The sequence below is a fragment of the Megalops cyprinoides genome, chromosome 1 (genome assembly GCF_013368585.1).
Source record: "Megalops cyprinoides isolate fMegCyp1 chromosome 1, fMegCyp1.pri, whole genome shotgun sequence".
NCBI classification, from domain to species: Eukaryota; Metazoa; Chordata; class Actinopteri; order Elopiformes; family Megalopidae; genus Megalops; species Megalops cyprinoides.
In genome coordinates, this window is record NC_050583.1 from 38103760 (window position 1) to 38117631 (window position 13872).

The 13872-nt window shown below is 41.0% G+C and overlaps 1 protein-coding gene across 3 annotated transcripts in view; it reads right to left on the bottom strand.

Moving 5' to 3' along the window:
* Positions 1–13872, bottom strand: part of LOC118783722 (MAGUK p55 subfamily member 3-like) — a 29203-nt gene that overhangs the window by 3552 nt on the left and 11779 nt on the right. The window contains exons 7-19 of one of the 3 annotated variants that reach the window (XM_036537677.1): positions 13478–13559; positions 12220–12305; positions 11644–11718; positions 11058–11254; positions 10040–10104; positions 9023–9043; positions 7332–7373; positions 5920–5985; positions 5076–5237; positions 3299–3379; positions 1988–2081; positions 1676–1784; positions 426–554 (exon numbers count right to left, since the gene is read on the bottom strand). In XM_036537677.1, coding sequence (XP_036393570.1) covers positions 426–554; positions 1676–1784; positions 1988–2081; positions 3299–3379; positions 5076–5237; positions 5920–5985; positions 7332–7373; positions 9023–9043; positions 10040–10104; positions 11058–11254; positions 11644–11718; positions 12220–12305; positions 13478–13559 — 1209 coding nt within the window. The remainder of the gene's footprint in view (positions 1–425; positions 555–1675; positions 1785–1987; positions 2082–3298; positions 3380–5075; positions 5238–5919; positions 5986–7331; positions 7374–9022; positions 9044–10039; positions 10105–11057; positions 11255–11643; positions 11719–12219; positions 12306–13477; positions 13560–13872) is intronic. The other 2 variants (XM_036537685.1, XM_036537693.1) reach the window with 2 other exon arrangements.

The following is a 13872-nucleotide window of genomic DNA, read 5'->3' on the forward strand; positions in this document are numbered from 1 at the left end:
TGAGAGAAGGAAGGTCAGGCTGCTCTGTTAGTATCTGACAACAGTGTATCCAGAATGCATCTATGTCAAAACATCTGTGGTTGCTTCAGTTTGGTACCAGTAGTGTTTTACATACATCATACCCATAATTCACCAAAGTGCAGTCCACACTGTTTTTGATAGTAACAGTTACAATTACCTAAAATATCAATGCAAATTTTGAGCCAAGGACTGAGAACTGAGAGGGGAATTAGTATCCCATTAAGACTTGAGAAGACTTGCGAGAAAATGACTTGAGAGGTGATGTCCACTAGCAATTTCACAAATTTCCTCTTTGAGAAACAATTCTATGGCACAGAATATAGCTTACACAACTAATGAACACTGAAAACGTCGATAGCTAATGTGATAATGGTAAGGTGGTTCAGTGGGCCTGGCAGTCTCACCGTGATGCGGCCGTGCTCCCCGCCTCCCGGTGAGGTGGCAGCGCTGCGGCGCCGTCGGCTCTCTGGGACCCGGGGCTTCACAAAGATTACGTAAGGCTTGAACTCTGCTGTGCGCAAGGTCTTCAGTGCCTGGCGGTCAGGGAATGGAGTTGATGGCACCACAGGAACACAAGGCAAGACATTCACTGTCATATTTCAAGTAAATTTTGGTAACCAAGGCATTGTTAGTCTACCGTAAAGACACCAAGCCGACGCAAAATGAATTCTTGACACAATGTTTATGTAAATATTCAGTGTTACATTTAAGTAATGTTTCTGTCATCAACAGTGGTTTAATTAGCATTACATATCTGTTGAGTACAGCAATAAGGCTTTCAGTTAGCCACCTTATTTATATAATCTTGAGCAAAACGTTTATTTTTCTGACTGCTTTAAATTGTTTTATATTTCAGGTTTTATGCAAAAAAATGACCAACAGAGAAAATGGTAATCTGAGGCAGACAAAGCTTGACTATAGTGTAAAGGAAAAGAAGAACCTTGCAAAGTAGAGAGCAGAGGTGGCCTAAATCCACTCCACAGTGCCTTACATTCACCATTTTCTCTGCACAGCAGTCTAACTGACAGAAGACCAGTGCTGTAAGGCCCATCAATCACCTCAAACTCAAAAACTGCTCCAGCAGGCTGTTTTGAAAGCAGCCTCCCAGCGTGCTGGTGATTCAGCCTTTAAACACTGGCATGCTTATGGAGTGAGTAAGTGTGTGTGTGTGTGGGGGGGGGGGGGGTGAGACACTCAAGGTCAGGGCTCTGTCACACAGTGCGCATCCAGATGGTCTGAGGTGTTGATGAGCATGCTTAGTCACAGCAAAGGTGTGACTGAGCACAGCAGTATATTGGAGAGTCAGCAAGAAGCAGTGTCAGAGCTATAGACCCATGAGTAAAGAGATACAGGATAGGTTCATAAGTGAAACATTGCTTCTGATATTTAATATTTGAAGAACAAAGTACATATACATTCCTGAACTTGTGGGATGGCTGATGTATTGGATCTGAGTCTGATGATCTGATGTCTGACAAAGATCATCAAATTCACTGGATCAGCAGTGTGCAGCAGGGGCTGGGTTAACTTGATTTGTTAGCAGAGTTTCAGAGTTCAAATCCAGTCTGAGGCACTGCTGTTGGTCAGAGTGACATTTTGACTCTTAATTCCTTTAGTAGTTTTCCCTGCATATATGTAGAATGTTACCTCTTACCTCTGGCTGCACATCCACCAGGCATAGTTTATTCCTGGCCAGCACACTGCGTATGGCCTCCAGACTGGTACCATACTGGTTGTCTTTGTACTCCCCGTGCTCAATGAATCTAGAACAACAAGAGCATTGTTCATCTGAGCTCAGAACAGCGCATTGTAATGTAGCACAACGTCTCCATCCATCCACTCTGTCCCAATAGATTCTACTGTATTGTGTTAAAGTGAGTGAGAAAAAGAAACTATACATTAGTATATATTATTATAAATGATGGTTAGAATGAGGCATTGTACAATTCACATGAAAAGAACTCACTTATTGTTCTGTGCATCTGCCTCGAAGACCTGTTTGGAGACAAAGTGGTACTCCACTCCTTCTTTCTCATGACTCTTTTTTGGCCTGGTGGTATCTGGAGAAACAAAAACAAAGTTCATTCTTTAACTTACAATTCCATTTGGTTCACTACTAGAAGAGAATTCCATATACTCATACCTACAACCAAGCTCAATGCAACGGGCAAAAATATCATTACTAATGTTGAACCAAGACTGACAGCATTAAAACTTACACCAAATGAGAGATGTTTGTATATTTGTTAATTTCATGTTTGAGGGGAAAAAACATGCTGTAAAATATACTTAACACAATTAATCAAACCTTTAACTTCATCAATGCAGTTCTGGTTCTGCAGGTCTATTATAGACCAGACAATAGCATTCAGCTAGCTCTGAGAATTAAACCATTTTTATTTGTTTATGCTCTGTCTGCAATGTAAAATACTATACTATTGTCTAACTAGCTAGTTTTTATGTCTCTAAAAGTGTCCAGTATACACAAAGCAATTTAACTACCGGTAGTTAATAATAGCAAAGTATACATTTCCCATTTTAAGAATGCAAAGAAATTTAACAAACTGGCAATTTATATAGCCATATATACTGAACAAATGTAATTTTGAGTAATATTTTGATGGCATCGGCAAGCAAGCTCAATTATTCTTAGTTGTTTTCAACATTGCTGGCCAGTTCCTACTGATTTTGTAACACTTTGATTTATGAATTTTGTAACACTTCCTCATCTATTCTGGAATTCCTGTTTACAAGAAAAGATAAAAATCTGTGTTTTGACTGAAAGACTCTAAACCACAATGTTTGTTGTGACAAAAATTTTTGAAACCATTTGTTGCTTTACATTACTAAGAAGTAACCAGAACCAGTAAGGGTAGGTTTAATACTTTAGTTAAGCTTACCATTACTGAAGGGTAAGGGTAAGCTTAACTAAATACTTTAATTTCTCATAGGAAAAAATAAGAACAAATAAGAAACTTCTGGGGTGCGTTGTCTCAAAATTGAAAATTCCTTTTGATCAGGGCCACAGTCTCAGTCCAATGATTTTATGTGGAGCAACGAGTTATTTCTTTTTGATAATGTAACAGAGGAGAACATTGACGTTTAACAGTTGACAGCCTCCCCTTGCACACAAGTAAAAGTTTGACAGAATAAAGTAAGTTTTCATGAGATGTATCCCCACAGGACCCCACACATGTAGCTCCATGAGCCTTTTGCGTGTGTGTGCTGGGAGCTGAGGGACACGGGGTCTCTGATGTAGTGCCAGGACGGCACTCACGTGGCACAGCCACTCCGTATCGCTGGGGGTTCTCTGCTATCACCCGCTGCTTGAGCTCATTGATCCGAGCGCCCAGGGACCCTGCGGCGTGCCAGAAAACACAGAGTCAAAATCTGTTCCGCCAAACAGTGGGCGCGCTCACATCACCTTTCACACAGCTCCCTACAAAACAAAACTAACCTTTCAAAGAGGAGCAAGGGCAGATATGGAGCACTACATGTACTGACATTGTATTTACATTTTACATTTACGTTTATTCATTTGGCAGATGCATGTATCCAAAGAGACTTACAAGCGATGTAGAGCACTGTTTCTCAATCCTACCTGACTGAACTCATCAGTGGCACTTTTGATTAGCTGAGCACACCTGATTTAATCAAGCAGCAAGGATAGATAGAAGATATGCAGAACAATGGGCCTCCAGGAGTAGGACTGAGAAACATTGAGGTAGAGTACAATACTAGGGTTGGGTATCATCTGGGTTTTTTCCTGATACCGGTGCTAAAGCAATACTTTTAAAACAGTACCGGTGCCTAAGCAGTGCCTGAACCGATACTTTAAAAAAGCATAAAACGACAGTCGACAACAGTAGAGAAGGGATTTTTTTTTTATTGCTAAGGCAAATTTGAACTTGAAATTGAACAATATATTAACCCTTTCGCACGTAACTTATTTTTAGGTAATGTAGTGCGCATTACGTTACATGGTTTGTTATGTTTTCATTAGTGTTATTAAGCTCATAGTTTTCAGTTAGCATTTGCTATATTTTTAAACCTTAAATCACTGTTTCCTCAAAGCTAAAGTTAGCTAGAATTTTTCCAATCTAGTGTTCTAATCACACTGGTTTAGCATACGTGCTAAACAGCTAATCACACTAGTGTGACCGTACACGCGAAAGGGTTATCTGTTAACCGTTTAAAGTATACTTAAATGTATAAATATAAATAAATACAAAACACTTAACAAATTTACATAACAAATTCACATAATAAATAAAAACTAACCCAACTACAATAATTTAACACTAAATAACAGTTACAGTACTGTAACGTCTGTTTCAGAGCACCAGAGGTCAAATATTTCAATCAACAGCTCAGGGCAGGAATTTAAGTGGCACCAAAATGAGGGACCGAAATCTGTGTTGTGATTCCGTCCGGTACATGCCGATTGTACAGGAACCAGTGCCATATTGGCACCGGGTTTCGGTATCCAACTCTATATAATACAAACAAAAAACCACAAGGAGTCAACAGTATTAGGTACGTTAAACCATTGGTTGTGCCGTTATTTGTTAAACCAATGTTGTATCGTTTCAAATGGTCACACACCGGGTTTGACACCAGCTCACTCATTAACTCATGTGTGGATAGACTAATTAAGGCCATATCCAGGCTGGATTCCTGCAATAGACTATTCCTCTGGACAGGAGGTCACAATGGTATCATTTCCACTCCTCAAATGGACCATGCACATTTCTGATTATGGGCAGCATACACTGGCAACACTTTGGTAAAAATGTGCCATGGTAGTTATGGAACTGGGCTTATAACGTAGGTGTTGCAAGTTCAATTCCTAGGTGCAGCACTGCCATCACCCCCTTGAGCATCCCTCTTAAATATCTGGCTGTTTTAATGGGAAATAATGGATACAATTCACCTAGGATAAGGGAAAGCAAATGTGAAACACTGAAGTTAACATGATGGATTTGGTGCTGACTGTTTAAATCAGTGATGGTGCCAAAACTGAAGACTAGCTAGTCTATATTTCTGTTTCTCACCGATCAGCACCACCAGGCGTGGCCGTTCGTTGGGGCGTGGCTGGTATCGTATCACTTCCTCATAGGTGAGAAATTCTGGCTCCTTGGGCTCAGGTGTTTGAGCGTCTCCTGGAGATCCCTGCCTGTCCTTACGGCTCAGACGGAAACTTCTCCGCAGCCCAGCTAGAGTAGAGACGGACACAGCAGACAGAGATACGGGACTGGCAGGTCAGTGGGGTTCAGCTCTCATAATCTACTGCACAGAGACAAACCAATCTGCTCTGTCTGACAGTGTTAGACTTAGCTTTAGGTTTGCTGATTGCATTTTGAAGTGCCTTGTAATAAAATAAAATTATATTACAACCTTAACTTATTTTAACAAAACTCTAGGGCCAAGCTTTGTCACAAAGCAAAAATTATTTGAGTGGAGCCACAGTTCTCTAATACAAAAATGTTACAACCTGGGAGAAAACCTCTGATGAGGTGTTAAAAAAGATTAATTCTAGTCAGTCCGGTAATGACTGCAATAACCACAATAATGAGTGCATTAAAAGGTGTCACACTTGTACACTCAGAACTCAGTGTTTTTTGGTGAAGGTTTTGCTCAGGTTTCAAAGGAAATGTTTCTTGTCCTGTCTTATCTGTTCATATTCATTTATAAGATGCCTCAAGTGTACATATGGATAATCTGTGTCAGCAAATCAAAACACTACACAGAAAAGAATATTTCACCTTACTTTACTGATGAAACCTGAGCAAAGATGTTGTTTCCAGAGGGGACAAAACTAACACACATATATATCCAGCATACAATGAAATTAAGTAATGAAACAGCTGTAGTACCTGAGTAAAACTGGGACAGTACCTGTGTAAAACTCCCAGGAAAAAGCTTGGCTGCAGGAAGGCGCGACTGGCTTACACTTTGGAGAAACTATAACTAGTATTAGACCATTACATAAGCAGTCCTATGTCTCTAGAAGAACAGAGAACAGACATGCTCGCTTGAGTGTGCAATGCGTCCAAAGCAGCACCCCTGGCCAAGTCATCAGAGGCATAAGCTTCTATAGTCACCAGCACAGTGGTTCTGCAAGATTTAAACACTGCTGGAGAATGAGGCAGGAGCAAGGGGAGAGAGGGTAGGGACAGTCACCTCTGACCGTATCCTGACCTCGCCTCACTTTTGAAGGCTGTATGTTTGACTGTAGTGAAATTTTCAGTCGTGAGTTTCAACGTAGTTCATATAGTGTTATTAACCTTTTCCAGAAAACTCACAATTAGGTTCAGTCTCCAATTAGATGTAGACTGTGTATAAAACTGTGTGGTAAACTACAGATAATCTCTCAGGAAACAGCCATAAGAAACCTCTGTTCTGTATACAGTGTATACAGCACTTGTTATGACCTTTGTTTTGCAATGAAGTACCACACAGATAAATTATTTAAACAGACTGAAGTGAAGCTTAAATGGAAAGTGTTCAGAGTGTTATTGGAGTAAGTGCTTGTCTAATAAATACAACATTCTTTTTTAATAAAAAATAAACTTTCACCTTGGTCAGGTGAAGGTGTAAGTTTCAGACATTGTATTTATGTGCTTGCTATCTCAGTAGGAGTCATCAGAACTCCAGCTGTGTTTAGATCATTTCTAACGTCGCATCATTCCAGCAGTCTCCAGGTGTTATCTATGCTGGGGCAAATGCCTCATTGATGCATGTGAGAGGCTTCAACACAGAAAGAGATGCGGAGGCAACCATGAGGATAAACCTGTTTTGCGTGTTGTGTGTTTGATTATTCAGGTGAAAGAGACCCATTGTGTTTATGACTGTCTTATGTTGTTTAGGCACAAGGCAAGCCAGTATATAAGCATTCTGAGAGCAACAAAAAAATGCCATGCCAAAAAATTTGATCAACCAATAATTTTTGATATTCACAGAGAATTTACCACTTTCGTCTGATTAATTTTGTGCCTGTCTCTTCCATGAAAATGAGTGATTGGATGACTGATGCCAGAAATAATGAGGTTTTTTTTTTTGGCAGTTAGATACTGGGGAAATACGCTAAATGTCTGTGAACTCAGGCACCTGACATTTAGCACTTTTTTCAGAATTTGTATCAATAAGCTGGAACCCACTGCGTCGATGAATTGTGGTGCGCATCTCCCCCAGTTTACCTCCAGCTTATAGACAACCCCAGTCATATCAACCCACAGCCAATGGTTTGCACCATTACAAAAGCCCAGATGCTATTAGCAAAAAAGCTAAGAAGGCATGCATGCTCTCACCTATGTACTGTCCATTGAAATAGCCCTCACAGTCACAGTCCTCTGTGGGAAGGCAAGCAGGGAGAACAGGGAGTAAGCAGAGGGAAAGAGACCTGGAGGATGCTATTTTGGAGAACTGGAAGGTGGGGAGTTAAAAGGGACAGGGGGATGGGGTTGAGGCTGCAGTCACTGGAGCAAGGAGAGAGCAGGCAGGCTGGCAGCGGGAAGGGGGGTGGGCAGGCAGCCGTGGGTGAACAGGATCGAGCGAGGGGATTTACGGAGCTTGGAGCTGGGGCCCACAGCCCTGTGGCAGCCACAACACAAGAGACCTAGCATAACCTTCAGAAAAAAAAATTAAACAGGGCACTGTTTCTCACCACAGAAAACCCACCACGACTGTGTCCGAAGGCCCAATCTTAGGCCTACCTGTGCAAGCACAGGCATGACCGCACAGTGTAAAATCATAAGATCTCATTTTGCTTCCTTGCATGAGAAGAGGATGGTGGTTTCATCCCAGTCAAGGTACTATCAAGAGTATGTTGGGCTACCTTTGGTCACTCTCACTGACAGTGAGAGTATCACTATAGAGGAGGCATCGCCAGGTCAAGCAACACACTTGCATTGAGTGTTAAACCAATCACTGTTCATGTCAATGTTTCACTGTAAGGATAGATATGTTGCTGCATGTTCATTAATGATCTAATCCAAAAAGCTGAGCAACTCTGCTACTCCTGTGAAAGCACAAAGGTTATTAGCCTATGGACTCTTCAACATAGGTAGCTGCTCTTTTCTTTCATCTGGAAGATTTTACTTTTAATAATTCTTGAGCCACAATAAGAATGAAAATGTCACAAAAAGGAATTGAATGTTTATTTATTTGTGTAATGTAAGTTGTCTTTGATACTGTTTTGAAAGATGTATGATGAATGCCAACTGTATTGCATGTTTCCCTGTATAAAGACATTCTATTAGTATACTAATAGTAATGAATAAGCTGGATAATAAGCAGCAAACCAGCAACAATAATCCTAACTAAAAAAGTAAATGCATTGGCCTCAAAAGCTTCATGTAGTTTCATAAAAACAGTGTGATAGATGAAGATAAAGAGGTAGATAAAGATGAAAATAGATGAGGAAGGAAGAGGAATAGGGAAGACAGACAGAAAAAGAGGGGATAACATCATAACATTTTCATTCCTGTCTTTAGTTAATACTCTGCCTCGGGAAGAGCAGAAATTAGAGTTCGGTGAATTTCTGTTCCGCTCACGTAGGCTGACAGCTGGTAGGATTACTGCTCAAAGGCTGCAGAGCGCTCATTGCTCCCAGGGGCAACGGTCTCTGAGGGACTGTTCAAATATCTAGCCCCTCTGCGCTTAACCTTTCACACTCTCACCACACCACTCTGCCGAACACATGCTGACATTTTATATATCCTCTCTGCCTCAATCCCATGTTGGTGAGAGCGAAATTAAAAGGCATCTTCACAGTACTTGCAAAAGCAGTTTCAGTAAATTAACTTGATTGTGAAGCATCATACCAAAACCCCACAATGCACTGCCTTTATTGGCACAGCAGCATACTGTACCTGAGACAGACATCGCAAAACAGTGCATCACATGGCTGCACACTGTCATCAAAGGGATGTCAAAGCAATGGCACACAGTGAGCAGCTCTGGTGTAGGTAACATGAACATTTTCTGATCATATGCCTACCTTTGTCACAAGCCTGGTCATCTGAAGGTGGCAGTGGGGAGAAAAAAGGCACACAGCTATGACACACAGTACTACACCCACAACAAATTATTTGGTACTGGATAGAGAGGCATGCGTGAGGAAAAGGACAGGGTCTAAAAACCCCCTGGGTTGACTCCCCACAGATAATCAGCTGGCAATACGATGGCTGTAACTGAGTAGAAAGTGCTGCTCTTTTAATGTTTTCAGCTTGGCACAGGAGTGAGTGATAATTAAAAAAATGAGGCAGCATCAGCAGCAGGAAGTCAGCAGCTCAGTTGGATTGTGATGCATGTCGAAAGGCCATCTCATCTGCGCACTACATGGTAATTCCTGGTAGCACTACGTCATTTGTCACCAGTTTCGCAGCAGATCCACTCTGAGCTCAAGCAAAAATTAAATAAATAAATAACAAGGCCACAGTCAGACAACAGAAGATTAAACCGAGGGAATATTCTGGAATGGCAGCTCTCGCCAGCATCGGCGATGTAGCTGACATATTGTTAAACCCTTGTTGTCTCCTAGCGGCTCAGACTAATCGGATTGCCATCAGATCAAATGATATAATGTGCCATCGAATTACTAAATGCTCACCTAGCCTTTTCACTCATGCTCAGTATTTCTACCCAACAGGGCACAAGTCCCCCAACAAAAAAAGACAGTGACCAGTGAGCTTTGGTAATGTTTACGCTGCTGTTGTGGCTGACTCTTCTCTAACTTCAGTGTTTTGGGCTGACTGGCCAGATGGACTAAGCATTAAAGATTAATTCATATCTGAGCACCCCTCCCTCCCTCTGTGTTTTCTCTCTCTCTTCTGAAACACATGCTCACAGTGATGGCGTGGATTAGTAGAAATGCTTATGCTCATGTCTGGAAAATGTACAGGGACAGCCATGGATAATACAACATGCACCTCAAATTATTAAAAGTGGAAAATGGATGATTTTTTGTGAACAAAGTGTTTATGGCGATGATGACTGTGATCACAAAAAAACTTACAAATGGGTGCCTTGGGGGACTTGGGGTTCTGAAGGGTGCCCATTTTCATTCTGTAGGCCAACCGTCTAATACATGGAAAGAAAATATCACAACAATGGTGAAAATACATATTTATTATCCTCAAATACCAGTTAACATTTGCTAGTACATGCATTTTTAAATGCACAAGAAGTATTATATATAGTTGAAATATACATGTGTTTATTCCTTCTTTCTTTATTTGATCATATTTAACCTCACTAAATGTAATGCATATTGTCAGTAGATTACCTCAGTGAAATGGATCATCACTTTGCTCTCTGTTTTAAGGGAGAATATGCTTTTATTAAGCTAAAATGACAAAGTTTCTGCTCTAAAACTAATTCAGTTGGCATGATTTCCCAGTGAAACAAATGTTATTTTAATGTTTCACTCTTTGGCATCTTCTTTGAGCATTTAAATATTGAACATCTAGGGATTTGTTTCAAGGACTGTGTGCTCTGTTGAGTTCACAAGTGATCACTAACACATGCATTAGTCACAACATTCATAATCTAGAGAGCACCCTAAACATTGGTCTAAATTCTGACATCCTTTCCATCAAGGCATAAAATGAAAAACAAGCCTCTATTAATCTCCCTCTGAATGAAGAAGGGTATTCATGGCATTGAAGCTGAACTCTAAAGACTAAATGTAATTTCCTGCAGTGAAGACTGAAAATTCAGAAGAAAGTGAAATAAGAAGTGAAAAATGTGAAGTGGACCTGACATGCTGTTTCAACAGATAGGACATTTCAAGAGAACCCTTCTTTGGCTTGTAAAACTGTATGTCAATCAGCCTTAAACAACTAAAAAAAAGAAATAAAATGAAACATAAAAAATAAAATGAGCAAAATCACAATATCACAGTCAAGCAAGAGACATTTTCTTCATCCATACATCAAAAGGTGACAAAGGATTAACTGGACAAAAACATCAATTCCATCAATTCCCAGCAGTGGGCCAAAAGCATTGGGCAGAAGTGTGGGTGGAAGTCTTACCTCTCTTGGAAGTGTTTGGAGGGGATGAGCCCTGCACGGAGGTTGCTGTCCCCCACGCGCTTTGCTTGCCACCAGGTGGGGTCGTCCTGGCTCACCACTTGCAGGATGTCTCCACGTTTGAAGGGAAGCCCGGCCTCTTGGCAGGGTGTGGCCTTGTCCTCAGAGGGGATATAGTCAAACAGGGCCCTCATGTACACCTGCAGATGAACACGAACAGGTATGTTACCAGAAAATCATTACCGCGAGCAATATTACTGCAAAGAACAGCCAATTCTATAAATTGTTCACATTCATCAACAGACTCAAGATAAACACATCATGCCACACACGCCGCATAGGCACTCACACACATATATGTATACTCACATACATTGCTAAAGCGTCGGACTGCAGATTTTATTGTTTTTAGGAATTAATTAAGATTGATATATTTTATATAATTTATTGTGTAAACTACGTATCCTTCCCTGACATATTCCTCGTTGTCTGTGTACCACATACTAAATTGTAGCCCTGATCATGAGTCATATGCAGGCTTTGCCAGTCATTTCAGCACAGGAGAGTGCAGTACAGCACAGCATCTTACCTTGCTCTCTCTCAGTCTGTCCTCCTCCTTGATCGCTGGGATTATTTTGAGAGTAATAGAGCCTTGAGACTGTGACTGCAACAGAAAGACAAAGACAGAAAAAGGATTTTCTCTTGCTGTACCTCAAACACTGTGGAACATTAGCTAGCTTTATTTTACAATACCAGCAGTCATTACAGACAGTTTAATCTTAGTAATCAGCACATTATTTAAAGCAGAATTATATCAGAAAGATGAATATTTAAAATGTTTTTTGTTTTGTTTTGTTTTTGACTGGAAAATATCATGAAAACACTATTTTAAAAACAATTCTCATGCATTATCATGTTCATCATATTCAGTGTAGCAACGTGACATCATCAGCTGTGCTCTGTCTTCATAACTATTAATGGAGTCCATATCATTAATATTTCATTGCTTGTTTTTGATGTTATATTAATAAGAACATTTCCATTCATTCCATGAAAAGGTACTCCACCAGTAGACTGGTGCGGATTGAGGAAAAGAAGAAGAAATTACTAATAAATAATCAAACTGAGAGCAATGATATAATATTCATGACGTGAGAGAATTTACCAGCAGTTGACTGATTTCATCTGGTCTTTTGTGGATGATGAGAATGCCATTCACTTCCCGGAGTTCATCTCCGACGTGCACCAAGCCTGGAGGAGGACATGAGTCACAAACTGGTTTCACGGTGACTGCCTTGGTCTTCAGCAATTAGATGCTCAGTTAGTGGTGTAGCCAGAGAGTCTGTGATGTGTCAGGAGATCATTTTAGGCTGGACTAGTTGGCTTGATGCAGCGGAGCCACATTTAGAGGCAAGCTCAAAGCAGTCTTAGTTCACAACATCCAAGTAAATTGCACATCATCTGGCTGTAGAAATGGAAACCTGTTGTTTAACCTGCAGTGATTAAAGAAAATATCTCAGCAGTGACTCCCAATAGGAGTGTGTGAGCAATCAATAAAATATGATCTGCCATCTCCATTCATCTTTGAGCCCACACACTGGGACAAAGAGATTCACTGATACATCAGAGAACAACATATGAAAGACATCTTGATGCGAATATACATACAAACACATACACATACACATACACACACACCTGCATGCACACAAACACAGAGAGCTACCCAAATGTTCAGGAGCCTATGTGTCGATCTCAGCTACAGGAAATATGCTGGTTGAATAATGGAATAATGTCTACGTGCCTACGTGAGGCATGAATGGAAAATCTTACACACAGCATGCACATGAACACAACACAGATGCACACATAAATCTAGTTTCCTCAGTGTAGGTAGCATTTCCATGGTAACAGCTGAAGCCAACTCCGCACAATGGAAGCCCATGGCAGGGTTCCAATCACAATGAGTTTTTGCTGTTGTGTTTTTCTTTCACTGCAATTTCTTTCTTCCTGCGCTGGTGTATACACGGTATTCTGAATGTCACCTTGGATGAGGTGCCGCTTTGTATTTCTGTTGCAAATTCATAGTACACTTTTGTGATCCTGCACTCCATTTACAATCTGCACATTTGCATTTTGCGACATCTGTCTCTTTTACGCTTTTGTCAACTCCTCTGCCTGAGGGGGAAGTGCACGGTGTTTCCCTTGTGTCTGTCTTTGTTTTACTGGAACTGAACAGAAAGCATGGCATGTTCTATTGTTTCCTTAAGATGGATGGTTTGACTACCTGCATAGCCATATCCCATGCCCGCTTGGCCATGAAGAATCTATCCTATGGTGCCTAGCCATGAGCTCCATATGTCCATCAGATGAGGGTTTGCTCCTGACCGCTCCTGGTGTAGGTTGCTTCAGGAGTCACTCACCACTGCGGTCGGCGGCCCCGCCCCTCATGATCCGGGCCACGATCACTGCACCTGTGGTCTCATCTCTGCGAATGGTTGCCCCCTGGCAGATACACAAGGGAAAGAGACAAAACTGCATCGTCAATAGGATGCTAATAATCTATCAGCTTGAAGGTCCTGCACTGTGACCAACAAAGGGCAGAATCAATGTGTTTGTACTGCACAAAGGAAAGGAGATGTGGACCCCTGTTCATTGTTAACAGGCACCAGACTTGGCTGGTAGATGTTCCTCAGCTCTTGTGTGTGATGGTTGTACTTCCTATCCACATGTTGTTTCACATCGCTGTGCAAAATACAGTTAAACTCATCAGTTGAATAAATTACATGATATAAACAGCTTGATTTCAATTACAAAG